At 42.0% G+C, this 27,428-nt stretch overlaps 1 protein-coding gene across 3 annotated transcripts in view; it reads left to right on the forward strand.

The window, feature by feature from the left end:
- Positions 1-27,428, forward strand: part of slc25a26 (solute carrier family 25 member 26) — a 287,293-nt gene that overhangs the window by 103,708 nt on the left and 156,157 nt on the right. Inside the window, exon 6 of one of the 3 annotated variants that reach the window (XM_038810596.1) lies at positions 10,605-10,798. The exons of the other annotated variants lie outside the window; for them this stretch is intronic. Coding sequence (XP_038666524.1) covers positions 10,605-10,798 — 194 coding nt within the window. The remainder of the gene's footprint in view (positions 1-10,604; positions 10,799-27,428) is intronic. 3 annotated transcript variants of the gene reach the window in all.

A 27,428-nucleotide genomic window follows, 5' to 3' on the forward strand; every position in this document is an offset into this window, starting at 1 on the left:
AATCCTATGCCATGCATCTCTAAAATGGTTGGGCTAGGGAGAATTATAAGGGAAAATAAGGGAAACTGGAAAACTGTCACAATCTTAACAGTGTCTTTCAGGAATGTAATTGTGGATTTTTTTTCTACGAATGGGAATTTTCTTTTAAGAGCATGAAGTAGTTCTGTGTTTTATGAGCATTTTGACTGGCTGAAGTGTCATTTATTTATTTAACTACTGAAAAATATAATGGGTTAATGAGAAACGTATGGAAGTTCCAAGATTCAAAGCTTAAAATTAACCTTTTCAGCAGGGTAGCATGGTGGTTAGCATAAATGCTTCACAGCTCCAGGGTCCCAGGTTCGATTCCCGGCTGGGTCACTGTCTGTGTGGAGTCTGCACGTCCTCCCCGTGTGTGCGTGGGTTTCCTCCGGGTGCTCCGGTTTCCTCCCACAGTCCAAAGATGTGCGGGTTAGGTGGATTGGCCATGCTAAATTGCCCGTAGTGTCCTAATAAAAGTAAGGTTAAGGGGGGGGGGTTGTTGGGTTACGGGTATAGGGTGGATACGTGGGTTTGAGTAGGGTGATCGTGGCTCGGCACAACATTGAGGGCCGAAGGGCCTGTTCTGTGCTGTACTGTTCTATGTTCTACATTATCAAGTCAAAATAGGCAGAAAAAAATAATTATCAAGATAACCTAAGTATCAAGTGCCACAAAGAAGCGACTTGTTTCCTTCCAACATTCCTGGACACCAGTTCCAAAATTTAAATTATATTTGTTACAGTTGTCAGAACTAGACTTACAAACTTACTGTCTCCCTGGCTTCTCAAAGTGGCTGGCTCTTTAAACTTACTTGATTTATGACAGCTCGTGTTGCAAAAAAAGGGGGCGCGGCTTCCTTGCCATTGACTCCTGCCCGTACCACAAGGCCTCGAGAGCCCACCACAGTGTTCTTGCAGGGCCTGAATCTGAAGGTTGGGCAAGAAAGGAACTTTATTTCCAGGTAAGTAAGTCAGGGTGGAATGACAATCAGACTCTGATTACCTCTCCACAGAAGTTTTAGGCCGATGCCTTTTTCACATCAGCTATGCCTTTGGCATGATTCTCTTCACAAAACAGTCCCAACTTTGCTTCTACTGAAGCAGAATGCTGCAGATGCAGGAATTAGCAGAGATGGCAGCTTGGCAGTGCGATGAAATGCCATTGACATGAAACATAACTCCACAGATGCTACCTGACTTGCTGACCATTTTCAGCAATTTCTGTTTTCATCTCACCGTTGCTCTCCCTTGACTTCGATTAGCTGGTACATAACACAAATCAGAATTAATATTTGCCAAGCATGTGTTGCTGTATAAGCAGAGGTAGCCAACCCACAACTCTGTTTGCACCATTGACACAAATCTCAAGTGAGGTACACTGAGGTACATTTGCTCTCCTCGACCTCTCTGCAGCTTTTTGATGTAAGTGACCCAAGTTCAGCTCAGATATACTGCACAGCTTTGGTTCATCTCTTGCCTGTCCGATTGTATCCAGAGCATGTTCATCAATGGCTTCAACACACACCTTTCTTTCTGGAGTTTCTTTAGGCTATTCTTATCCTTTTGTTTACATGCTAGCCTGGGTGACATCCATCCACTGATCGACCACCCCTCTACCTACCTTGACCACTCTACTGCCTCTGTGATTTCAAAGACCCCTTGTCTGAAAGTCAATCTTGACTAAGCAACAGTATTTTCCAGTTGGAAAGGCCAGATCTACAAACTCCTACCATCACCACCTATTCCATCTCGAACCATGCTATGGCTGATAGTTGCAGCTAACTAGCAGAGAAAGTTAGCTGAACAAGTTGCATTTGTAAGCTAGTATTCTACGGTGTATTTCAAGGTTTATGCCCCCCCCCCCCTGCTAAATGGTTAATAAAAGCAAAACATAGGGTTTTAAACCCATGAAAATTGTAGGATATATGCCAATGATGTTTAAATGCATTCTATACTGAAGCAGTAATGAAGTTTGCAAATTACGAAAGACTGAATTTGCAGAAAAGTTAAATCATCCATTCAGGAAATGAAGGTACTAATCTCCAGCTGATTGAAATTTTAGCTGTAATGTACTGCGAAATGTTGAATAATTAACTTTCAAAAGTTAGTCATTCAATCAAAACTTAGCAAGCTTTTATTGCAATCTGAGGAATTCGGGCATCTTGGATTCTGGTGAAAGAAACACACTGGCCTGCAGATCAAAGGCAGTGAATCCTTATTTACTCTGGTACACCTTATTTTTTATTCCCAAATTCATTAATCTTTTTTAAACTGTCTCTGTTTTCTTGTACACGCTTTTTCTGTGTCTTTCTCCACATCCATTGAACCTCCCTTAGGAGCATGATGTGCTCTGGTGCACTCATTGTATCCTACTATGGTACTGTGTTAAAATCAAAATAAGTGCCAAGATCACTCTATACCAACGAGGTTAGAGAAGCCTGACTTTACCAAAACAAAAATGGTCAGCAAAACATCATATTGTGAATGTCTGTGTTTCATAAGATAACGTTGAATAATGTACTTCATTATTGACAGTATATAGATTCTTCGATCCTTTTTGAATACAAAATAATGGAATTTGAATATATCTCTATGTGTGTATATATTCACAATGACAATTTAATTAAGACTATTGCCCAGTATGTGTCTCATTTCACTTTTTTTATTCATTACATGTAGAAGCTATAATGTCTACTACCGCCTATTACCCCTATATTGACCAATAGAATAACTTGCAGCTTAGTTTTAATAGCACGGTAGCACAAGTGAATAGCACTGTGACTTCAGAGCGCCAGAGTCCCAGGTTCGATTCCCGGCTTGGGTCACTGTCTGTGCGGAGTCTGCATGTTCTCCCCGTGTCTGCGTGGGTTTCCTCCGGGTGTTCCGGTTTCCTCCCACAGTCCAAAGACATGCAGGTTAGGTGGATTGGCCATGATAAATTGCCCTTAGTGACCAAAATGGTTAGGACGGATTATTGGGTTACGGGGATAGGGAGGAAGTGGGGCCTTAAGTGGGTCAGTGCAGACTCGATGGGCCAAACTGCCTCTTTCTGCACTGTATGTTCTACGTAATTTCACAAATATATGGGAAAATGTAACCTTCAAAATTCTTTACCAGGTACAAAAAAACAGAGATGTTGCACCAGTATCAAACCATAGTTCATTCATTTGATCCCAAAATACTAGGTATCCAGCGAATTATTTGTAAATTGAAGTCACTTATATAGTTGCATGTGCCCCACAAATGACAAATAAGATGCACAACAAGGTAATTTCCGTTTTCATTCTTTAAGAGCAAGGTCGGGTTTTGCAGGAAAATCTGATGAATGTTTTAAATATCAGAGCATGGCACTAATGTGAATAATAAAATTGCTTTTTAAATGCAATGTTATTGGTTGAATGATTTGAATATTCTTCTGTAAACTACATGAACTCTTCTGGAAGACCCTGGAGATAAAGCATTTGGAAGAAACATTGTGCACTAGTTTGCGTGAAAGTATTAACCTTGGTCACTCAGGGTAAACCTGGGAAATGCGGAAGGGATAGGTTGAATTGTGGAAAATTGTGGATACCCATTGTCGGAGTCAAGTCTGGGTGGTGGTTGTGTCAGATTTCAGTGTCAGGGGTGGTCCCCAAAGACTACTGTTGAGACCACTTGCCTCTTTAATTTTGCCTTGTGGCTTGAAAGCTGAAACTGAATGGAAGTTGGCCTATTTGAGCATGAGATATCAAACATAAGTGAATTTGAAAAAGGCAGCTCAGAAATGACAAAATCAGCTAGATAAGCTGTATACATAGGAAGAATAATACGGAGGTGAAGTTCAATGCAAAGAACTTGAAATATTACATTGTGGAAATGAATGATGTTGAAGCAGCTCAGGGCAAAGTTGACAAATGCATTAGTCATATTAGATCTGATATTCTCCAAGTCCAACCACTGCAAATCAGCAAAGTCTGTAGAGTACTGAAAAAGTAGAGTGAAATTGAGTGGAAGTCTGAATGCAGTGTCCAGTTGAGATATCAAATGGACATTCCGGTACTAGGGACAGTGACGAGAAGTGCAAGGAGGCTGATCCCTAATGTTAGAAACCTAGTTATGATAATTCCTCATTGCACCCAAATTAGGATCTCCACCCAAGTGTCTATATTCACATTCAAAAGCAAGCAAATCTCACAAGAGGCTATCTAAAAAACTCTGCAGCAGTTAAATTATTATGGATGAATGCAAATTGTGTTGGTTTTCCTGAAGTTCCGTTTGTGGTTCAAGTTTCTGTCCAAAAGTCAGTTGCCTCACCGTAAACTTAAAATTTTTCCATGAACAAGGACAGTTTGTCAGGGTGATGGAACTTAATTTTTCCCTGTAAAAGAAATCATGTATTTGAGCGGTAACCTGGTGAGGTTTTATCAATGCCACTGAAAGTGGGTTTCTCATAAAGAATAAGCATTTTAATGTGTCGACTCCACTCCCTGTGACTGACATTAAAAAAAAATGCATTGACCCATTTACTAGTTCTTTTGTACACTTGTCAATGTCTTCATAAGTTTAATCCTTTTTAATATTCCAATAGTTAGAATGTGCCTTAGAAAAAAAGCATGATTTAATAGCCTTGTCAAGTTGGCTCTATCAGCAGAATCTTGATTTGCTCCTTATTTCGATAAGGGAGCGTGGGCAGGACCAGCTTTCAGCATAAGTGTCTTTTTAAACCAGGTTTAAAGATTATGGACACTTAACAATAACTCAGTGTAATTTGTGTATAACATGTCATAATCTCTTCTGCTGGCATGGCTGATTTCAGGCGGATTGCACTGACGAGACCTGAACAAACTGGTGGAAACTCTAGGCCCTAGTTTTTGCCGAAATAAAAACCTTATCAAATATAGAACAATGGATTTCATGATTTGGTAAAATAATGCTGACCTTAGTTTACACTATTGTATTTCTTGGACCTTCACTATATCTGAGGGTTTGTAAATATCAAAACAATAATGCTAGGGTTCTATACAAATGTGAATTACTGCAAAGCATTCAGCTATCGCACTTAGATACTTGATAGATTTCATGATTATATCCATAATTTAGCAATACTGTACAAGAGTAAGGCTCTCAATAATGGTAATGAGCCTTGTGGTAACTTTTTCAAGAGATTTGTCTTACTGACTTTCAGATTGTCATCTTTGCCTTAGAAAATTAGAGATAATTATTGTCTCAATCCTTAATGGCTCATTCTTGAACAAACTAAACAGTTTTAGGAAAGAAGGTGACTGTAAATGGAGCAGAACGCTAGTTTGCAGCGACCTGGAAATTTCAAAATTTAGCCTACTTTGTGTACATCCTCAGTTCTGCCATCTCTGGGAGCTAAATTTGGGGTTTTTTTGCACCTGATTTTAGGTGCTTTGTGGCTACATAAGACTCAACTGGGATCCAAGATGTTCATGCATACTTCTGGTTAAAGGTGTCTATTCATGCCTAATAACCAGAAGCAGCATGTAAAACAGCAAAATGATTAATCAAAGCATAATGTTGATTTGAAGATACCACTGCGGTTTTCCAACTCCCAACTGCAGCCAATGCCATTTTAATCGTACAAAGCTAAACGCAGTGTTAAACAGAATGAAAGATGCCCCTCGCCTCTCACGGGTGATCAACCACTCACAAGTTAGTAACTAGATTATGGGGGGGGGGGGGATTTTACCAGAATTTGGCAAAGTGTCAGGATCTCACTGAAAACCGGTGTTCAGCTTTTCAGTTCTACAGACCAGTTTTCTATCGAAATCCCAAGCCACTTTGCCAAAAAAAAAGGTGAGTGGGCGTGGTTTATTCTATCACTCTGGTGGGAACTCGGCTCCACACAGATTGGGGTGCTATCTTTATAGGGCGCCCTGACGAGTGCTGCAATGGGAACTAGACCACAAGTATTCCAATGATTTTTTACTACTCTTCCTTCTCCCATTACTTTGCAGCACACATCTTGGAAGTCTCATTGGCACATTTCTTGATTCTCCTGAGATTTTCCGCCCGCACAACCTTAAACCTGAGGGCAGCCTCAAGATTGAGCCCTACATTTTTTGGCTGCTGGTCCAATTCAATGACTTTTATCCATAACAAATTGAGTGATGGACCCCAAGGGCCACAATCCAATTCTTCCTAATTGTCCAGCACATTGGTCAGATCTACTTTCGGGTACCCTGCACTCAGTTTGCCGAGTGACCTATTATACTGTACCTAGTACACCAAGCACCTTTTAATTTTCACCAAGTACCGTGCTTCGGATCCAATTGTGTTCAGTATATCAAGCAGCCTTTTATTTTTACTTTCTTTAGCATTTCAAACATTTCTAGGTCTTACCACATGCCTCCACCTTGAGTTTTCTATTCAGACTCTTCGGTACTGGCACGTACCTAATCGCCCGGTTAACCTGCCCATGCATTTCCCTGCTGAACTGGGATAATCATATAATCATTGAATTTACAGTGCTGAAGGAGGCCATTCGGCCCATTGGATCTGCACCGGCCTTTGGAAAGAGCACCCTAATTAAGCCCACGCCTCTATCCAATCCCCGTAGCCCAGTAACCCCCACCTAACCTTTTGGACATTAAGGGGCATTTTAGCATGGCCAATCCACCTAACCTGCACATCGTTGGACTCTGGGAGGAAGCCGGAGCACCCGGAGGAAACCCACGCAGACACGGGGCGAAAGTGCAAACTCCACACAGTCACCCAAGGCTGGAATTGAACCCAGGTCCCTGGAGCTGTGAGCAGCAGTGCTAACCACTGTGCCACCGTGCTGCCCCCAAATGATCTTTTGCTGAATTTTTAACAATTGGCAAACTGACTAATCTTTTGGCGAACATTTAACTTCAAGTATGGCAAATTTAAACTTTAACTGTGGCGAACTTTAAATACTGAAACTGCCTTTGGTAGTCCTGCTGCTTCAACAAAGTTCCTAATTACCCTTGTGTGTTGTACATGACCTCCCCCTGAGGTAATATTATGTCCTCGCCTGCTCCAGTTTATCATGTAATTGTGCACCCCAAATGCATGTCTACTATCCGTGTATATTGATTAACTTTCCTTTCCTTTTAGGGGTTTGATTAGTACTCCAAATTCTTCGACTGTACTTAATAGCGTTTGAAATCATTATCCGGGACCAACATCGTGCACTTTAAACAAACGCATTAACCAACGCGCAGTCATTTCATATCAACAGTCTGTGGATCTCTGTGCTTCCTGGGCTACTGTGTTCCCTGGGAGATGACTAAATTTGAATTGTTTCTTCTTTAACTTACACCCATTTGGTACAACTTTGCACAGAGACTCTTCACACATATTCACATTTACCCTTCCATTAGATCCTAAGAAATAGAAATGGGGCCATTCAGCCCTTCGAACCATTTAATAAGATCTAATGGCTGATCTAACCCTCACTAAGTACACTTTCCTGCCTTACCTCCTAACCTTTTGATTCCCTTACTGATTTAAATACCTATTGAGTTTAGCCTTGACAATGTTCAAGGACCCATCTCCACAGATTCCAAAGATTCACCACTCTTTGAGAGAAGAAGTTCTTCCTCAGATCTGTCATAAATGAGCACCCAATTGTTCTGCAATTATGTCCTCTGGTCCTACACTCTCCTACATGAGTGGGAGCATCCTCTCAACATTTACCCTGTCTAACCCCCTAAGAATCTTTCATGTTTCAATCATATCACCTCTCATTCTTCTGAACTCCAATGAGTGCAGACACAACCTGTCCAATCTTTTCTATGGCAGTCCCTCCACACCTGGAATCATCTGAGTAAACCACCTCTGTACTGCCTCCAAAGATAATATATCTTTCATAGAACATAGAACAGTACAGCACAGAACAGGCCCTTCGGCCCTCAATGTTGTGCCGAGCCATGATCACCCTACTCAAACCCACATATCCACCCTATACCCGTAACCCAACAACCCCCCCCTTAACCTTACATTTTATTAGGACACTACGGGCAATTTAGCATGGCCAATCCACCTAACCCGCACATCTTTGGACTGTGGGAGGAAACCGGAGCACCCGGAGGAAACCCACGCACACAGGGGGAGGACGTGCAAACTCCACACAGACAGTGACCCAGCCGGGAATCGAACCTGGGACCCTGGAGCTGTGAAGCATTTATGCTAACCACCATGCTACCCTGCTGCCCCGTTAAATAAGGGGAACAAAATTGTACACCGTATTCTAAATGCAGCCTCAGTAGTATCCTTCTGAGCAAGCAAAGACCGAACACCAATGTAGCCATACACGCATAAATGGTTTTCTTTGATTTGTCAACCAAAATTTAATTATAAGCTCTTTGGGTACCCACCTAAAGGAATCGTCTTCTGGCATGTCTCTGTTTCAGTTTATCAGTACCTCTAGTTTCTCACTTCTATACCTATCTGTTAAGTGATGGTTCTGATATCTCCTGTCAGCCCTCTGCTTCACCCTGGCCCCTATCCTGCAGTGATTCTGACCTCTCTTGATCAATGGCTTGGATGAATCTCCCTGGTAATTCTGACTTACCCGTCATGTAATGGTCCTGGTCTACCTTGGCAACTTTAGGCTCTGCAGGCTACTTCTTTGTTTGTTTTACCGTGCCATGATTCTGCCCTTGGTGTCACGCACCATCAGTCTGCTTGCTACTCTTTACCCCGCGAACATGCTTTGATTGCTTGACACTCGAGTCTCCAGGCAATGGTTCTTTGATACCCACTTAAATGAGCAGTTCTGCGATTGTGAGGTTGACCTCTCCTAACTATGAGTGACAAAATAAAGGTACTCACCCTTGATCAGTCTCTTCACTGTCATGGTCCCAATGTGGCCTATCCCATCCTCGTCACCATTTGAAAGGAGGACTTACCTCAGAACCCAAAGATGCTTCCAGAGTTGGATGTCTTGTTCAAATAAGTGATATTTATTATGAGCATGCAAGGAGAAGCCCCTAGGGGTTCTACAATACAATGTTTGAACGGTAAATTTATACAGTTACAAGAGGTTTACTTGACGAACTGTTTCTTTACTTACATCATCTGCCCATCTTACTCTTTTCCCTGATCTCATCTACTTCTTGATTAGATGATTCATGTGATTCTGTGTCTTCCCCTGACCTCATCTTCTCTTGATTAGATCTTTGATTTGTGTCACGAACAAGCTTTTCTCACGTTTTAGCAGCTTAGGTTTTACGTCAAATATCCCATGATTTCCATTTACAGTTTCTAATCAGCTTTGTGCATTCCCTTCGTACATATCTCTGTGTCTTTGCTTTTCCATTTCAGCTGACATTAATGGTGTTCTGTCCTCAAATTTTGTCCCTCCCTCTTCAGTCTGCGGTCATTATCTCTCTTGTCAAGCAACCCTCTATCCCTCTGTCCTTACAAATTACCCCATCCCCATCTCCATCCTTTCTTTTCTCTCGATGGTATTGACATGTGTTGTACCTTGCAAATTTACACCCTTAATTTCCAGAACTTCATGTTTGAGTTCCTCCAATTAGGTTTCTGCCCTTGCTACAGTGCCGACGCAGTTCTTATCAAAGGCAAAATGACATCCTGCGAGATTCTCACAAAAGTAAACTATCCCTCCATGTATCTCTCAAGCTGCCTGAAAATGTTGTCACAGTTGTTCATACCATCCTCCTTTAACTAAAAACGCTCTAAGATCTGAATTTTTAATTTCTAACACGAGGGTCCTCAGCTGTGTTTGACCTTCAAGACATGAATAACTAGAAATTATGAATCAAACAGATTTTACATATACTTAAGAAGAAGCGGTTAAGACAGCACAGAAGTTTATCATCTCGCAAGATCCCAGGAACACTTGGTGTTGTCAGCACAGCCAATGTCTCTCTTCTTTGTCTTTGAAGTGATGTTGAACTATGTCCAGATGGGACATAGCCTAGAAGCCATGGCATTACTGCGCCGACAAAGGTTATGATGCCTTTTTAAAGATTATGACTTCTGAACTTTTATCCCTCAGTCTCTTCTTATTATTCAGCAATTCCCTTTTTGAAAATGGACCAAATTCACTCCTACTATTGGCTGTACGGTGCAAATCATCTCGTGCCACCTCACTTTTGTAATCCCTGTTTTATTGGTCATAGAATGAGACACAGCTCTATTTCTTACTTCCTTAGACATTTACATTCCAACACAAACAAATGCACGTTTCCTCCCAGCTGCAGAGAAGCCATAAATGAAGTCACATTTTCACTCCTGCCCCACTCTAAAGCTGTTAAAATTAACAGTTTAGACCACTTGCTATCATAGTACCAGAGAATAAACTTTCCTCTGGCACAGATCAATTAAAGCAATGCATGGTTCGTTTAAACATAAGTTCTTATCTTAAGTTCAAATTTATTTTAGCCATTCCTTCAAACTGCTTTTTTAAAAAAAATACTTAATTCCATTGTGATCATCAAGACAGCATACAGCTGCTTAAGCTCTCTTATGACAGGCTTAGTTATAAAACAATAAGCTATTTGTTTCTCCACAAACAACAGCTTTTCTGTAAAGCATTCCAGCAGTCAGAAATTGAAACTGACCATTTAATTTAAACTATGGTTACAGAATAAAATCCATAGATATTATAGCCCTGCTCAGCTAAGCAGAATGAAAGGAAGCAAAGAAGTGAAACGGCAAGAAACTGGAGATCACCAGAGCGGCATTAATGAGAAGGTGTCCCAAGGAGCAGGACATGGGAAGGGGGACCAAGAGAAGGTCCCAAGAGTGCGACAGAAAGAGGTCCCTGAAGAAGGTTCCAGGTAAGAGATGAAGACGGGGATCAAAAAGAGGGCCAAGAAGACAGTCCCATGTAAGGGACAAGGACAGAAATCTGGAACTGATCTTGTTCAGTAAAGTTGAGGGAAAGGAGCAGAGAAACGCGGTCTGAGCAAAAGAGGGAGCTGCGAGGAGCAGACCTGAAGTGAAGTGAGCTTGAGAGACGATCTGAGGAGACAGCCATGGTGGTGGCTCCTTTCTTTAGGCTTTTGGAGCAGTGATATACTCCTTGGCACGGTCAAAGATCTAGAAATTGTTCAGAAGGCAAGATAGAAACCCTGTATGTCGATACTTGTTGAAGCTTTTTGAATGGGAGGGACGTTTGGTGAGAATTCCAAGGCAAGATCTTCAAATGTAATTTAGAAAACCTTGTGAGAGAGACTGAAGGCGTGATCTAATGGGAAAGTTTCTAAATGTTCTTTCAGGCGGGTCTGACTGGGAGTTTCTCCCTGGCTCTGTTGGCAAGTTTCCCATCGCCTCAATTTAATGGCCCTGGGGATTTCCTCTCTGGGCTAGCCCACACTTAACTTATATTTATCACTGGGGAGCTGAACTCACTGGCCAGACTGGCTCCTCAGAGATTCCCACCATTTTGAAAGGGTGCCCCGACCTCTAGGCAAGCTTAAGGGTACCCCACACCCCCCACCCACAGAAAATGTCACCTCCCACACACATGGGCAATACCTCACATGCCACCTCTCTCTGGGGTCCCTGAGGGCCCCCTTTTCAGGCCTTCCCATGCCCCCTTTCGCCCACTTCCCCCTGTTCAGGACTCCTATGTTTCACTCCCCCGCCCATCTGGAGGCCCCTTCATATCCACCCTTCACTCCCGCGTCATACCCCCCTTATCCCTCCTTTCATGGGCATGATAAGGCCCTGATACTTGGCAGTGCCGATGTGACAGTGTAAAGATGCCAGCCTGGTGGTGTCCAGGTGCCAGAGGGAGAGCCAGGGTGCCACTCTGCCCTGTCTCCGACCACCCAGAGATCTCCACTGGCCTGGGCGACCACACCCCCCCCCAGGGCTGTGATACCTGGTCCACGTTTATGTGGACCAGTACTAATGGGTGCCGATGTGACCTCTCACTGCGGAGCCGGTTAGATCACAGGGGAACATTAGATTGGGCTTCCATCTCGCCAATGAGATGCAGTTTGCTCTTAATTTGTCTCAATTAGCGTTGCGCCGCGTCTAGGTAGGATCCGAATCCATCCAACGAGAGCCAGCCAGTTAGGTTGCAAACTGCCCGGTGCGGCTTCTGATTTGGGCCGCGCCCGTGATGTAACCGGCCTGCACGGACCTCACCGGGCGCAACGTGGCCGTTAAATTGTGCCCTGTGTTCCAGTGAGATTGGTTGGCTCACATTTGGGTCGGTTGTTGAAAAATCCATTGAAAATGCTTTGGGTATTTACTTTGTAAGGCGCCTCTGACCACACTTCGCCAGTTGGTTCACATTTACCTCATACTTACCTTAAATATTAAAGTGTAAGATAGATAAGGTAAATTTTTTTATCTTGCAGAATTGTGTGTCTGTAAAAGTATAGCTGGGGTGAAGGAATAGTGAATATTTGAATCATTCCTTAATTTAAAAAAAATAAATTTAGAGTGCCAAATTCATTTTTTCCAATTAAAGGGCAATTTGGCATGGCCAATCCACCTTCCATGCACATCTTTAGGTTGTGGGGACGAAACCCACACAAACATTGGGAGAATGTGCAAACTCCACACGAACAGTGACCCAGAGCCGGGATCGAACCTGGGACCTCGGTGTCGTGAGACAGCAGTGCTAACTACTGCAGCGCCGTGCTGCCCGAATCATCCCTTTATGTTTGTATTGAGATCGTTCCAACCTTTATGGAAAAATTAAAAAAAGAAAAAAACGATATTCATCAGCAGGGCTGGTTTAGCACACTGGGCTAAATCGCTGGCTTTTAAAGCAGACCAAGGCAGGCCAGCAGCACGGTTCAATTCCCGTACCAGCCTCCCCGAACAGGTGCTGGAATGTGGCGACTAGGGGCTTTCCACAGTAACTTCATTGAAGCTTCTGCAATTCATTCTCTGCAAAATGTTATCATGACCAGAAATTAAACATAAAAATCAGAAAGTGGCAAGTTTCCACTGATGAACCATTGAATTTATCCTGTGATTAGCTGAACCATAGAGATAGGGTAAGTGCCACATTAGTTGCTGGCCTGTGCTCAGCTGGCTGAGTTCTACTGGAGTGGTGTCAACCCCATTTTGCCTTGAGTGTCCTTCAGAGAGATAGGACAATATCAGTCAGTGTTTCTGGTGCTATTATCCTGCATAGTTGAAAGTGCTTGTGGCCATTGAGTGAAGTCTCAATCGGACTCAACAGTGGCACCTCAGTGTCTGAATCACCTGCTGGCTATAAATAATTACTTGCTGGAAAGGGCAATGCCAGGTTCGTAAGAGGACCATGCACCGTGCAGAATTATAATGTTAGGAGAAGAGGGGAGAAATTGGTTGGGGATTAGTAACAAAGCATTTCTGTTCCTTGATCGTGTGACTTCTTCTTTCTATGTCGTACACTCAAGTGTTTCAACCGGTAAATTTGAGTGAAAATATTTTTGCTTGAAACAGTGTCAACTTAACTTGTAGGCTTTGTTCTGTTGCTGGTTATGCATTTTCTAAGTATTGATCATACAAACATTTAACTTGTGTTTTATGTTGTACCAGTAAAAGATCGGTTAATACAGATGAACCCAAATCTCTAATCTCATCCAAGTCTCCAAGGGCAAGTTAGCCAAGAATTTTAAAGGAAAGCGATGCCTCATCGAAAGTTGTCTCAGAGTTTGAATTTTCAGTTGGCATTTTCTGGGCTTAAGCACTTTAGCTGACAACAAGAAAATCCTTGCAGCTGGCATTGCCATAGCTCAGCGATGTCAGCTCTACAACCATGGTAACATGCATTTATGTAATGCCTTTCAGGGAAAATCCCAAGGCATTTACTTTACAGTTAAACATATGGTAAACAGACAGCTCTCGGTCAGGCATTCCAGAAGTACGTTTTTCTTTCCCATGGGGTGGAAAATCACTAAAACGTGATTGAACTTCTGCTAAAGGTTGAAACGGATGAAAAGCGTAAACTATTGCAAAAAGGTGGCAGCACCATTTCCACGGTTTTACAAGCATTGCATCACTGGGAGTAATTGTCAATTGCGCTTCCTCTTCGCATAGTTTCTTGTTAAAATGGAAACACCAGAAAATGTGAAGCAGTGTTGATGAATCCTCATGGCTGGGAGGACTATTATTTGATGATCCCTGGGAAAACACAGCTTCAATCTAATCCTGGGTATAAGTGATCTAAATAAGCTTCTTATGGTCATATGGTTGTAACATTTAGGGTTCAAGAGTCACTGATTGACCAAAATAGGTAGCTGACATTTCATAAATTATATTATGTTTAGTAAGAAATAACAGTTTAGATATGATATATAATCTAAATAGGCAGAAAAAACATAGGACTCCTAACAAGTGAGAATGTTTTACTGATCATGGATCAGACAAGGGGATTTGCCGGGGGGGGGGGGGGGGGGGGGGCGGTGATGCTGATCTCCCTGCCTAACAGTGGAAGTCTATTCTTCACTGGTCCAGCATTGGACAAAGGGATGGGTGAAGCTGATCTCCATGGCTGGAAGTGGCAGGTTCTATTTTCTTGGGATATATAAAGTTTTAGGTGGACTCCAGCATGAATCACTTAGAAAAGTTCTCCTCTGTCCAAAGTGTTTTTGAGCAAACTAAGGTGTTAGGTAGGAGTCCAGCATTGGTCCGCTTCAAGAAGCCCACTTTCAAAGTGATCCCTTGGCTTATGCCAATCATTTAGTCAATTGTCTGTTGGCAAGGGACACATATTAATGGTAATACCTCCCAGTTCCATTGGAATTCTATGAAGTCATCTGCTGCTCATCATTTGCTTGGACGTCCTGTTTAACCTTCAGACAGTTGGTTTATATACGAATTATGAGAACACCTTCCTCCCCCCAATCAGGTTTAGCGATATCTTGTTACAGGGTTTGTGTTAGAGACATGACCTTGGCAGAGATAATAAACTTTGCTCTCTTGTGTTTGCCAGCCCAAGAAACTGCTTTTGGAACTTTCTTTATAAGAGAAAGAGAGCTACTCCTGTAGCATTCAATAACTGTTTTAGGAATTTGTAAAATTATTATATGGTTACATAGCCTACTAAGAGATTTTTGAGCGTTCTGGCCAAGTGCAATCAGCTAAAAATCCATTTAATTTCTCTATAATTTTAAGGGAAAGTTGCAGATTTTTTCCCTCAATTTCATGGCTAGTTAATTACCCAGAGTCAGGTGACTGGCTTTTATGATGCAGTTGGAGAGTGGAGGTAAAGGAAATTACCACCAGATTATTTGTATGATTAACTCTCTTAATCTGGCTGATTCCTCCTTGAAATGCTGCCAGTTTGTCACCACCATCGGGATCAGATGGTGAATGAATTGCTGGCTTTTCTGAAACATGTTTTTCAGACAACGATAAATGATTGCTTCAAATGAGGACAAGGTCGCTAGGTTATATCAGTGTTCAATTATGGATCCTTGGATGTAATGGCTGTGGGTACTTTTTTAATAATCTTCCAATACAATGGTTGAATAAATATTAACCTCCAATCCCAGATTGGCAGTTTACAGTTCTGTAAAGGCGGACGATATTGTGCAGGCTTGTATTAATGTCCAAGCAGGTGTCAGGCAACAACGGCCTTCTCGTTCTTTGATCATCTTGACAAATGCTTTTCTGTCTGACTGGAGAACACATCTGGGAGGCAGATGTCTGCCAAATTTATGGTCCTCTCAATAGTCAAATTGCACATCAACAGGCTGGAATTGAAGGCAATTTGTACAGTTTATAACATTTCCTGCCTCAGATCAAGGATCAGTCTATTCATCTGTGAACAAAGCCACAGTGGTGCGGGACATAAATAACAAAGCATGTTCTGGGCCTTCTGCAGCTCTCACAGTATCTCCAAGCAGGCAGACACCTGGCAAATAATCGAGCAGGCATAAGAGGAACCTTAGCAAGCAGGAAGAGCCTTTAAGAGAGCAAAAACTGCAGCCTTGTGGGCTCCAGCAGAGACTAAAGAGCTATGCAGATAAGGGGCAGTGTGCGTAAGAGTTGGGGTGGGGGAGGGGCGATGGAGGAGGTGAGATGTCCACTACTAGACCTCTAATCTCCATTGCTGCAGCTCGGAGGAATTACCTCTGTTCCTCTGGTCCCCCGCCACCTGAGGGGCGAGATGGTCAGCAAAGGGAGGCGATCACACTTGGGGCAAGGAGGTTGTAGGAGATCTTATTACTTATTTTCCTGTCATTACACTGCTATTAGAGGATAGTGGGCAATATCCAACCCAGGGCTCTTTAAACCATACATGAACAAGAGATATTTGGGTGAAATAACACATGGTAGCGTGTGAAACTGTAATCCCATATGAACCACCAACTTTGGAAAAGAAGGGATTAGGGATAGGAGAGGGAAATAAGGGGTTATTTTGGGGAGGGTGGAAAAAGGATTTTTTCCCCAAATTCTTTGTAACCTGTTGCAAGTTGATTACTGTTGGTGAATGTAACTTTATGTTTGCAATAAACTATATTGGAAACAAAATGTTTGGAAAATCATAGTTTATTTTGCATTTGTGTGCATCAATCAGAGTGATCAGCCAACAAGGTACAAAGGGGAGGGAATATGTTTTAAGCTTGAAAATCTGTTATAACATAATGGTGATTAAACCAAAATCAAATTTACCACTTTTGAAATGTACATGGGCACCAAATGAATCACGGCCTCACCAATACTTTGGAATTCAAGAGCTAGAAAAGACATTTCTATACAATGGACATGAATTCTCATTTTACTGAATATTATTTAAAAACGTCATGCTCAAGTTATAACCGGCCTTAACGTACTGATGATAAACATTTAAAAAATATAACATGAAGAATGTTTTGAATTTAAGATAGCAGAAGTTTCCAAGGTGCTGTACTTAATTTGTTCTGCTCATTGTTTTTATCCAGAGGATAGTAGATTGAAATGGGCAAAATATAAGAAGCAAGGTTTGAAGCACATCATTTTCCCCCTGAATTAATGACAGGATCCGTGTAAAAAATGTTCCCCAGTCCAAACTAAACCAGTATGTTGGTTATTGTAGCCCACCCTTCACTAAAGTGAGAAGTATGTAATCAGGAGCCACTAAATACATTGGTAATCAATCTGTTGAAGATTACTGATACATTGCTAACTTGCAGAAGGAATAAATTCCTTTAATAATAATTAATAATCTTTATTGTCACAGGTAGGCTTACATTAACACTGTAATGAAGTTACTATGAAAAGCCCCAGTCGCCACACTTCGGCGCCTATTCGTGTACACAGAGGGAGAATTCTGAATGTCCAATTCACCTAACAAGCACGTCTTTCGGGACTTATGGGAGGAAACTGGAGCACCCGGAGGAAACCCATGCAGACATGGGAGAACGTGCAGACTCCGCACGGACAGTGACCCAAGCCGGGAATCGAACCTGGGACCCTGGCGCTGTGAAGCAACAATGCTAACCACTGTGCTACTGTGCCGCCCATTAATACATGTCTTCAACAATGCGTAATTTAGAGAGCTAAACATTTCACATTCAGCATGTGAGATAAAGTAGATTAACCTGCCTCCATATTGAAACAAATGTATGTTGGTCTTGATCCTCTATGGAAATGCTAATGTTTACTGCTTACCTATTCAGTCCCCTGACTAATTTCTTATTTTTATCTGTTCTGAGCAATTTGCTAAGGCTACATGATGCAAACTTAATTTGGAAAGCCAACAATGTTGTGAACAAAATTAATTCTCAATTCAAATAGCTGCTTACAAAGTATTATAAAATTAGAATCTGATAGAGATTCTAAATGAAACTAATCAGATTTTGATTAGAATATTACGTTTCAAAATGAATATTCATAAATAATGTAGGAGACAATATGCCTTATTTACAGTAACCATATTAAATAGGTCAGAATTAACTAATTTGTATCTTAATTGCATACGTTTATCGAATGACTCGAACAAGTGGTTTCTTAAAAGCAGAGCTTAAATCTTCCAATGTAATTTTGAGGCTCATGCGCAACATACTTCAACACTTGAACAATCATGTAAGGTTACGGATTTGCAGAATGTTCCATCAGTCCAGGGTTTTCCCCATTTTGCTTTGAGTGTGGCAAAGTTTTATTGAAATCAAGAGAGTCCACCAAATGATTGAGTTCTACAACACCCTTACACAGCAGCATAAGTACCCTGCAGTAAAAGTTACAGATCGTATGTGACATTGACTGTTGGGATTACCGTTTTGCTGTATTCATATCCTTGACATATGACTGACAAGAGTGTAGCTAAAATCACAGGAGTGCACAGTTAGGGATACCGATTTTGGTTGGTTGTGTTTCATCGCATGGCCTCCAGTTTTGTCTCATTGGGCCACCTGCATGAGCTTCACATGCCAATTGGAAAGCAAACAGATCTCGTTGCATGGTTGGAAGATTTTTGACTGTCGACCAAGCAACCATTTTTTCCATCTCCAATATTTTGCAACTAATAAACAAAAATATTCATACAAAATGAAAGAAACATGCAACTTTCTTCAATGCTGCAGTGATTTTTCTCTTGGGTTGCTCGTGCCCATTGTCCAGGAGATTAATCTTTCAATTCCTGGATTCTGAGAAAACGTTGGAGGGGTTGGCAAACTGAATGCTTTATTTAATATGAGTGCATAACTAGAAGGCACTGGCAGAAATGTAACGAACTGAGACCAAGTTGGCACTTTTGCTTCAAATGTAATGACTGTGGAATAGTCACTAAACGCAAGCAGGTTGTGCTATTAATTCAATTTAATTTCTTCCAAGAGAAACTATTAAACCCAGATACAGATGTTGGAGAATTGATCCCTAAGCTTGCAGGCAATACGATACTATATGAAAGTGTTGGGATTGAAGAGGATGGTAATGTATTGCAAGCAAATCACAACATGATGAGGGATAGGGCCTTTGTTTGGCAAATGATTTTTAACTTAATGTAGTCCAGTGTTATCCATGTGAGCATATCTGCTGCTAAATATACATCTGCTTATAAGACAGTGCTTCCCAAACTATTTTCCAATGTGAACCTATTTGAAGACATGAAAATTATCATGATTTCAAATGCCAAAAAAAGCAGCATAGTAACATTCAGTATGTTATTATTATAGGCCTCACGGTAGCATGGTGGTTAGCATCAATGCTTCACAGCTCCAGGGTCCCAGGTTCGATTCCCGGCTGGGTCACTGTCTGTGTGGAGTCTGCACGTCCTCCCCGTGTGTGCGTGGGTTTCCTCCGGGTGCTCCGGTTTCCTCCCACAGTCCAAAGATGTGCGGGTTAGGTGGATTGGCCATGCTAAATTGCCCGTAGTGTAAGGTTAATGGGGGGATTGTTGGGTTACGGGTATACGGGTTATGTGGGTTTAAGTAGGGTGATCATTGCTCGGCACAACATCGAGGGCCGAAGGGCCTGTTCTGTGCTGTACTGTTCTATGGATTCTATGGATTCTATAGTTTGCAAATTATAGATCAACGTATAGTATCAACTCAATATGCAAAATTGTGATTTTATAGTGCTTTGTAAAAATGTTATTATTTTATGTCCTCACCAGCACATTACTTCTGAGCTGCTCCAGCTTATGGATCTTGGTCAGGAAGCAGTGGATACCATTTGTGTTTGCAATTGTATTTAGCTTTACTGATAAATCGCATCATCGCATCAAGGTTCCTGAAAGACCATCTTGACATCGTTGGTTTTAATGTTAGACAAGTAAAATAAACTTTTAATTTTTCTACTGAGGACTTCAAATGACACAAAATAACATTTGTACTCCTAGAGGCTGCAGATTCACTATGGATTCTGCAATGCACAATGCAGGTTTAAGATAGGTCGATTTAAATCACAAGCTAAGTAACCTATCTGAATGAGAGCCGTACTCCCAACCTGTGGAAAGTTGAGTGCTTCTGAACAGTCCATAGAACATAACGTACAACCGTTCCTGGCACTGAGGTTTCAATCAAGCTCTCCATATTCCCCAGTGCAATAGAAGGCCAGGTGGGTGGGTAATTTCTGCATTGTCATGCATTCGGCATCGCATTGTATGGGAGAAGCTGGGGCTGGATTCTCTGGTCCCCCAACCCCTATGTATCTCGGCAGCATGCCTTTCGCTGGTGGTGGGATTCCCTACTCCAAGCCACTTCCAATGGGAAACTCATGGGCAGGGGTCCACTGCCGGTGGGAACAGAGAATCCCAACAACCGGAGAATTCCGACCCTGATCTTTTCTTTCCTGACATTTTCACTTGTCTGTATGGCATGAACGTGAAGCTCAATTGGTGAATTCATATGTTACATGGGGAGAAAAATTGAAGCTGCCAGTGAATATAAAATGGGAGGGAAACTCTGAAAATTCACGGTTTAAAAAAATGCAAATGGAGGTTAAAACTCACTTTGTTGACAACAAATTACACATTTCTTTCCATCTTTCAAATGTGGACCACCTACATTAAACAGACAAATCCAACAGAAGTGAACTTTCAGCAGCACAAACAGAATTTTTGTCACCACACATTTCAAGTTGCAAATTGATTCTGAAATTTGAATATTTATTAAACTGGATGTGCTTAACATTCCAGGTCTCGGCTTCCAGCTTCTTAGGACCAAGGCATGGGCTTGGGAATAATGTTGAAGGATACTGGGGTTTCTATAAGTTTTGATATTTGAAGTTTAAAACATGCTCTCTGTTGTTCCAGTAGAGATGTTAACTCATTTGATTTATGTGTTTGTATGTGCTAATCCCTCAACACTACTTGAATACCGTGGCTTTCACTGAAAAGAAGTAATATTTAAGAAGGCAAAAATCAGGACATGTTGAGTGTCTGTGGCACACGCCATTATTTTAAAAGCCAATGTGGTTAAAATATTTAACTGAGCACAATTAATATTTTCTAACCTGATGCACAATCTCAGCAAGATTTGTCTAACATAGTGAACGGCATTGAACGGTCTCGAAAGAGGCGCACCACTGGCTGTCACGTCGGTTAGTTGGAAGGTTGCGATTTATTTCTGGTCATTTTTGATTTTAGGTTAACTCTACCTTTTGCAAAAAACTGCAAGTTATTAACATTCCCGCAAATTCTCTTTGTGACTTCCATGCTGCAGATTCCCTGTGTTAATTCAAGTGTTCTTTGCTGCTGTGCGGGAAGTAGAATTCATGCAGTTTCTGGCTGGCAGCAGGGTTCTGAGCTATTGACATTATTCTGAATTTCACACAATAGCAAACCCCTGCTGTAAGCTTGCTTCTCATTTCCCTTTCGAGAGTTAGTGAATCAAAGTTCAGGCACAGTACAGTGCATTATTTCCTGTGGGTATGCTGGTTTTGGAATGCTGAAGGGTCCCTACCTCTAATGTAGTTTCAATAAATGGCATTAGATTTTGTGAAGGTCAAAGCCAGCTGCTTGTCCTTTTGATTAATTGTACATTCTGTTTTGGAGTAGTAACTTGCAGCTAAAGCTAATGGCAGACGATGGGATGCTCTACCCAGGCCATTTGTGCTCTTATATTTTTCAATTTTCTAGAAGTAGCATTTTGTCTTGACTACTGTTGAGTAAGATGCAGACATAACAACAACTTGCATTGAAATAACCCCAGTAAAATATCCCAAAAATGCTTCAAAAAAGTAAACCTGCTCAGAATATAAAAACAGATAATAAAAGTTTCCACAAATATATAAAACAAAAAAGAGTGGCTAAGGTAAATATTGGTCCTTTAGAGGATGCGAAGGGAGATTTAATAATGGGACATCAGGAAATGGCTGAGGAACTGAACAGCTTTTTTGGGTCGGTCTTCACAGTGGAAGACACAAATAACATGCCAGTGACTGATAGAAATGAGGCTATGACAGGTGAGGACCTTGAGATGATTGCTACCACTAAGGTGGTAGTGATGGGCAAGCTAATGGGTCTAAAGGCAGACAAGTCTCCTGGCCCTGATGGAATGCATCCCAGAGTTCTAAAAGAGATGGCTACGGAAATTGCAAATGCACTAGTGATAATTTACCAAAACTCACTAGACTCTGGGATGGTCACGGCAGATTGGAAATTAGCAAACGTGACACCACTGTTTAAAAAAGGAGGTAGGCAGAAAGCGGGTAATTATAGGCCAGTGACCTTAACTTCAGTAGTAGGGAAGATGCTGGAATCTATCATCAAGGAAGAGGTAGTGAGGCATCTGGATGGAAATTGTCCCATTGGGCAGACGCAGCATGCGTTCATAAAGGGCAGGTCGTGCCCAACTAATTTAGTGGAATTTTTTGAGGACGTTACCAGTGCGGTAGATAACGGGGAACCAATGGATGTGGTATATCTGGATTTCCAGAAAGCCTTTGACAAGGTGCCACACAAAAGGTTGCTGCATGAGATAAAGATGCATGGCATTAAGGGTAAAGTAGTAGCGTGGATAGATGATTGGTTAATTAATAGAAAGCAAAGAGTGGGGATTAATGGATGTTTCTCTGGTTGGCAATCAGTAGCTAGTGGTGTCCCTCGGGGATCAGTGTTGGGCCCACAATTGTTCACAATTTACATAGATGATTTGGACTTGGGGACCAAGGGCAATGTGTTCAAGTTTGCAGACGACACTAAGATGAGTGGTAAAGCAAAAAGTGCAGAGCATACCGGAGGTCTGCAGAGGGATTTGGATAGGTTAAGTGAATGGGCTAGGGTCTGTCAAATGGAATACAATGTTGACAAATGTGAGGTTATCCATTTTGGTAGGAATAACAGTAAAAGGGATTATTATTTAAATGATAAAATCTTAAAACATGCTGCTGTGCAGAGCGACCTGGGTGTGCTAGTGCATGAGTCGCAAAAAATTGGTGTACAGGTACAACAGGTGATTAAGAAGGCGAATGGAATTTTGTCCTTCATTGCTAGTGGGATGGAGTTTAAGACTAGGGAGCTTATGCTGCAATTGTATACGGTGTTAGTGAGGCCACACCTGGAGTATTGTGTTCCGTTCTGGTCTCCTTACCTGAGAAAGGACGTACTGGCACTGGAGGGTGTGCAGAGTAGGTTCACTAAATTAATCCCAGAGCTGAAGGGGTTGGATTACGAGGCGAGGTTGAGTAGACTGGGATTATACTCGTTGGAATTTAGAAGGATGAGGGGGGATCTTACAGAAACATATAAAATTATGAAGGGAATAGATAGGATAGATGTGGGCAGGTTGTTTCCACTGGCGAGTGAAAGCAGAACTTGGGGGCATAGCCTCAAAATAAGGGGAAGTAGATTTAGGACTGAGTTTAGGAGGAACTTCTTCACCCAAAGGGTTGTGAATCTACGGAATTCCTTACCCAGTGAAGCAGTTGAGGCTCCTTCATTAAATGTTTTTAAGATAACGATAGATAGTTTTTTGAAGAATAAAGGGATTAAGGATTATGGTGTTCGGGCCGGAAAGAGGAGCTGAGTCCACAAAAGATCACCCATGATCTAATTGAATGGCGGAGCAGGCTCGAGGGGCCAGATGGCCTACTCCTGCTCCTAGTTCTTATGTTCTTACATGTAATAGCATCCACTGGTGAATACTTCAGTTTTGGAAAGTATTTGAAAGCCGTACTTTCTGTCTGCTGCATACCAATCTCTCATTCGCTGACTGCCTGCACTGCTGCCACCCATGCAATGCCAATTTTCACCTCCATCAACGTCGATATTGCGTTTTCCCATTTATTGCATTACCATCATGCCAATCTTACATTGGCTTTGCTCCCTTCCATCAGGTAAAGGCTGGTAATGTGCTGAACCACTGGATGCCTTTGGCGCAGTCCTGCTCAGAAATGTGCTGTTTCTCTAAGATTATCAGGGCTGAATTCGTTCTCTCCTTGCCAGAACGCAGAAGGACTTTAAAATACTTTGGCACTGAACCCAAGTCCTCTTAACCATGTTGTGGTGTTGACCTCTCTGGCATCCTTCAATCGTGCCTCCTTTGTTTGCCTGACAGGCCTGCAGTTTATTTCTGAGAACACAATTTTCTTCTGACTTGGACTGCCAATATCGTGACTTCCAGGGACCATTGGTGAAAGACTGCCATGCTCCTTTCTTTGCTGTACTAATCCTTCAGTGCTGCTCCTCCCCGCATACCGTAGAATTCCTACAGTCCAGAAGGAGGCTATTCGGCTCATCATGTCTACACCGACCTCTGAAAGAGCACCTTACCGAGGCCCACTCCCCCGCCCTATCCGTACCCCATAACCCCACGTCTTTGGATACTAAGTGAAAATTTACCGTGGCAAATCCACCCAACCTGCACATCTTTGGACTGCGGGAGGAAACCGAGCACCCAGAGGAAATCCACGTAGACACAAGGATAAATTTCAAATACACACAGTCACCCAAGGCCAGAATTGAGCCGCAGTGAGGCAGCAGTGCTAACCACTGTGCCACCATGTAACCTATACAATTGACGAGTGACGAGCAGCCTTAGGGGGCCACTGCTTTCAGATCCACCTGGTTCTTGTATACACTGTCCTTCTTGGTAATGTTACTGCGGAGCTGGCCCATTAATTAGTCACCTCCCACAGAGGGACTCAGAAATGGCCTCGTCCTTATGGTGCCACCAAGCGGATGGAAACCAGCCCAGCATGTCGGGTGAATGACCTTTCAGCAGAATTGGGGAAAATTAGAGTTGTTGGATTGGATTTGTTTATTGTCACGTATACCGAGGTACAGTGAAAAGTATTTTTCTGCGGGCAGCTCAAACAGATCATTTAGTACATGAAAAGAAAAGAAAACACATAATAGGGCAACACAAGATAGACAATGTAAATACCTAGACACCGCCATGCGGTGAAGCATACAGATGGGACCGGTGTTGAGGGAGTATATAAGCAGGATGAAGGGCAGAGAGAGGAACTAATTAGAAGATTTATGATTGAGTGGAAGGCAGGAGATATTAAATTACAGTAAGCGTGAGGATGCAAGGCAAAAGTTGTGGTATAAGAAACAACATTTGGAGCTATAGGATATGTGGATAGAGACTTCAAAATCATTCCCAACACCTACGATCTGGAAAAAATGGGGCAGAGGTAATGATCTGAAACGAATCCAGAAGGCTATTAAATGTTCAATATACTAAAGTAATCCATGCCAACATGCAACAGGACCTGGAAAAATATTCAGGCTTCAACTTATAGGTGGGAACATTTGTGCCATTAGTGCCAGGAAATTGCCTCCTCCAACAAGAGATAATTTAGCCATCTCTGCTTGATGGTCAACTGCATTACCATTGCTGGAACCCCGCCATCGACATCCTGTTGGTGAGAAACTGAATTGGACCTGGCACTTAAATATTGTGGCTGCAAGAGCAGGCTGGAAATGCTGTTGAATGTAACTCAGCGCCTGACCACCATTCTACAAGACACGAGCCAGGAGTTTGATGGATTACCTCTACAAGCCTGTAAGAGTTCAACACTAATAAAAACAAGATACAGGATACCATTCTGGATAAAGCAGCCGACTTGATTGGCACCCCATCCACCTCCATAAACATTCACTCCCTCCACCACCAACGCACAGTGTCAGGAGTGTGTACCAGCTACAAGATACACTTCTGCTAAGGCTCCTCTGACAGCACCGTTCAAACTCAGAACCTCTACAATCTGGAAGGACAAGGGCAGCAGACACATGGGAACAGCACCCTCCAAATCACATACTACCTTGACTTGGAACCATTGTACCTCAAGTGTTTCTGGGTCAAAACAACATTGTACGTGTACCTAAGCTACATGGACTTCAATGGTTCATGAAAGTAGTTCACCAGCATCTTCTCAAGAGCAAAGAGGGATGAGCAATAAATGCTGGCCTAGTTTGCATCCCATGAAGAAATAAATAAGAAACAGATTAGCTGGTATTTATAGTGTTGATTGTGGCACCTTGTGAACAAATTTCTTGTTGCCTTAGTTTACCCATAGAGAGAACAAACGTCCCAATATACAGCACCTAACTCGTCCCCAGAAACACACTGGGTATTTCACAACCAATGAGCTACTTCTGAAGCGCAGACCTTGTATCGTAAGCAATCGCGGCACCTAATTTATGCACAGGAAAATGTTACAAACATCATCGACCAGAAAATCTGTTTTCAGTGATGTTGGCTCCAAGGGAAATGTTGGTCAAGAGTCTGGAAGATCTTTGACTAATACTATGTGATCTTTTGCATCCACCTGAACAGATAGAGCTTTGGTTTAATGCTTTATCCAAGAGCTGACCTGCTGACAGTGTCGCGCATCTTCAGTACTGCAGTAAATTGAAGGCTAAATTATGTGCTCAAGTATTTGGACTGGGGCTTGAACAAATATATACCTGGAAGGCCCTCAGCCATTGAACCAAGGGTAACGTGACTGCATTTCAAAGTAATCTACAGGCTGCAGTGTACTTTGGGGGTATCCTGAGGATGTGGAAGGAACCATCTAAATATTGGTTTAATTCTGATGATAGGTCATTGACCCGAAACGTTAACTCTATTTCTCTGGAGATCCTGCTTGACATGCTGCGTGAGCTTTTCCAGCATTTTCTGTTTTTATTTCCGATTTCCAGCATTATTTTGCTTTCGCAAATGTTAGCTTATTCTTTCTTTCAGGCAAAGGACTGCTCTTTTGAGCAGGAAGAAATGTCTGCCTCAGAATTCTGTTTTAAACTGAAATAAGTGGTGAATGCAGTCATTGAAAATGCTACATCAGTGTTAATCTTATAGGCTATATACCCAAGTCACTGAGCAGTTTGTTTGTCCCTCTGTCTATGGATACAGACTTGTTTATTATATCAAACATTTGCAAAGGTTTCTATCAAAGCTGATATTTACCACTTCCCTTTACCTTCATACACTTCATTTCTAATTCACAAATGGGTTTCCCAATAGTGCTGGCAATGCTGAAAAAAAAAGACATGCTATCTGTACTACAAAGCAACTACTTGTAAACAGTGGCATCACTTGTTTCTTTTATTTACCAAATTAGATACTTTTGTGATTGAATATGATGTAACATATAAAAGCCATGTAAATATCTCCATATACAAGCTGGGGCACTTATGAATCCAAATAAAGCCGACGTGTAATATATTGTGTTTTAAAATCAGAAATTTCAGTCTCCAGTATTGTGGGGAAAATTACAAATGGCTTGCCACCCTAACTTTAGATAAATGCATAAGAAATGTGTGGGAATTGTTCAAGGATACGAACCCGTTGAGGCATGGTGCTATGATCTTCAGCTTTGATGTGCCCTCCGTTGCTGTGCCTGTTTATCCATCAACTTACAATCTGTTTTCCATTGTTGACGAACGAAGCTTTTAGCAGTTTTTTAAAAAAGTGTGCTTTGTTGATTTTCAAAGGGTCCCAGGTTCGATTCCCGGCTGGGTCACTGTCTGTGTGGAGTCTGCACGTCCTCCCCGTGTGTGCGTGGGTTTCCTCCGGGTGCTCCGGTTTCCTCCCACAGTCCAAAGATGTGCGGGTTAGGTGAGGGGACATGAGAAGTCTTTGG

Source organism: Scyliorhinus canicula, chromosome 11, assembly GCF_902713615.1.
Source record: "Scyliorhinus canicula chromosome 11, sScyCan1.1, whole genome shotgun sequence".
Lineage (NCBI taxonomy): Eukaryota > Metazoa > Chordata > Chondrichthyes > Carcharhiniformes > Scyliorhinidae > Scyliorhinus > Scyliorhinus canicula.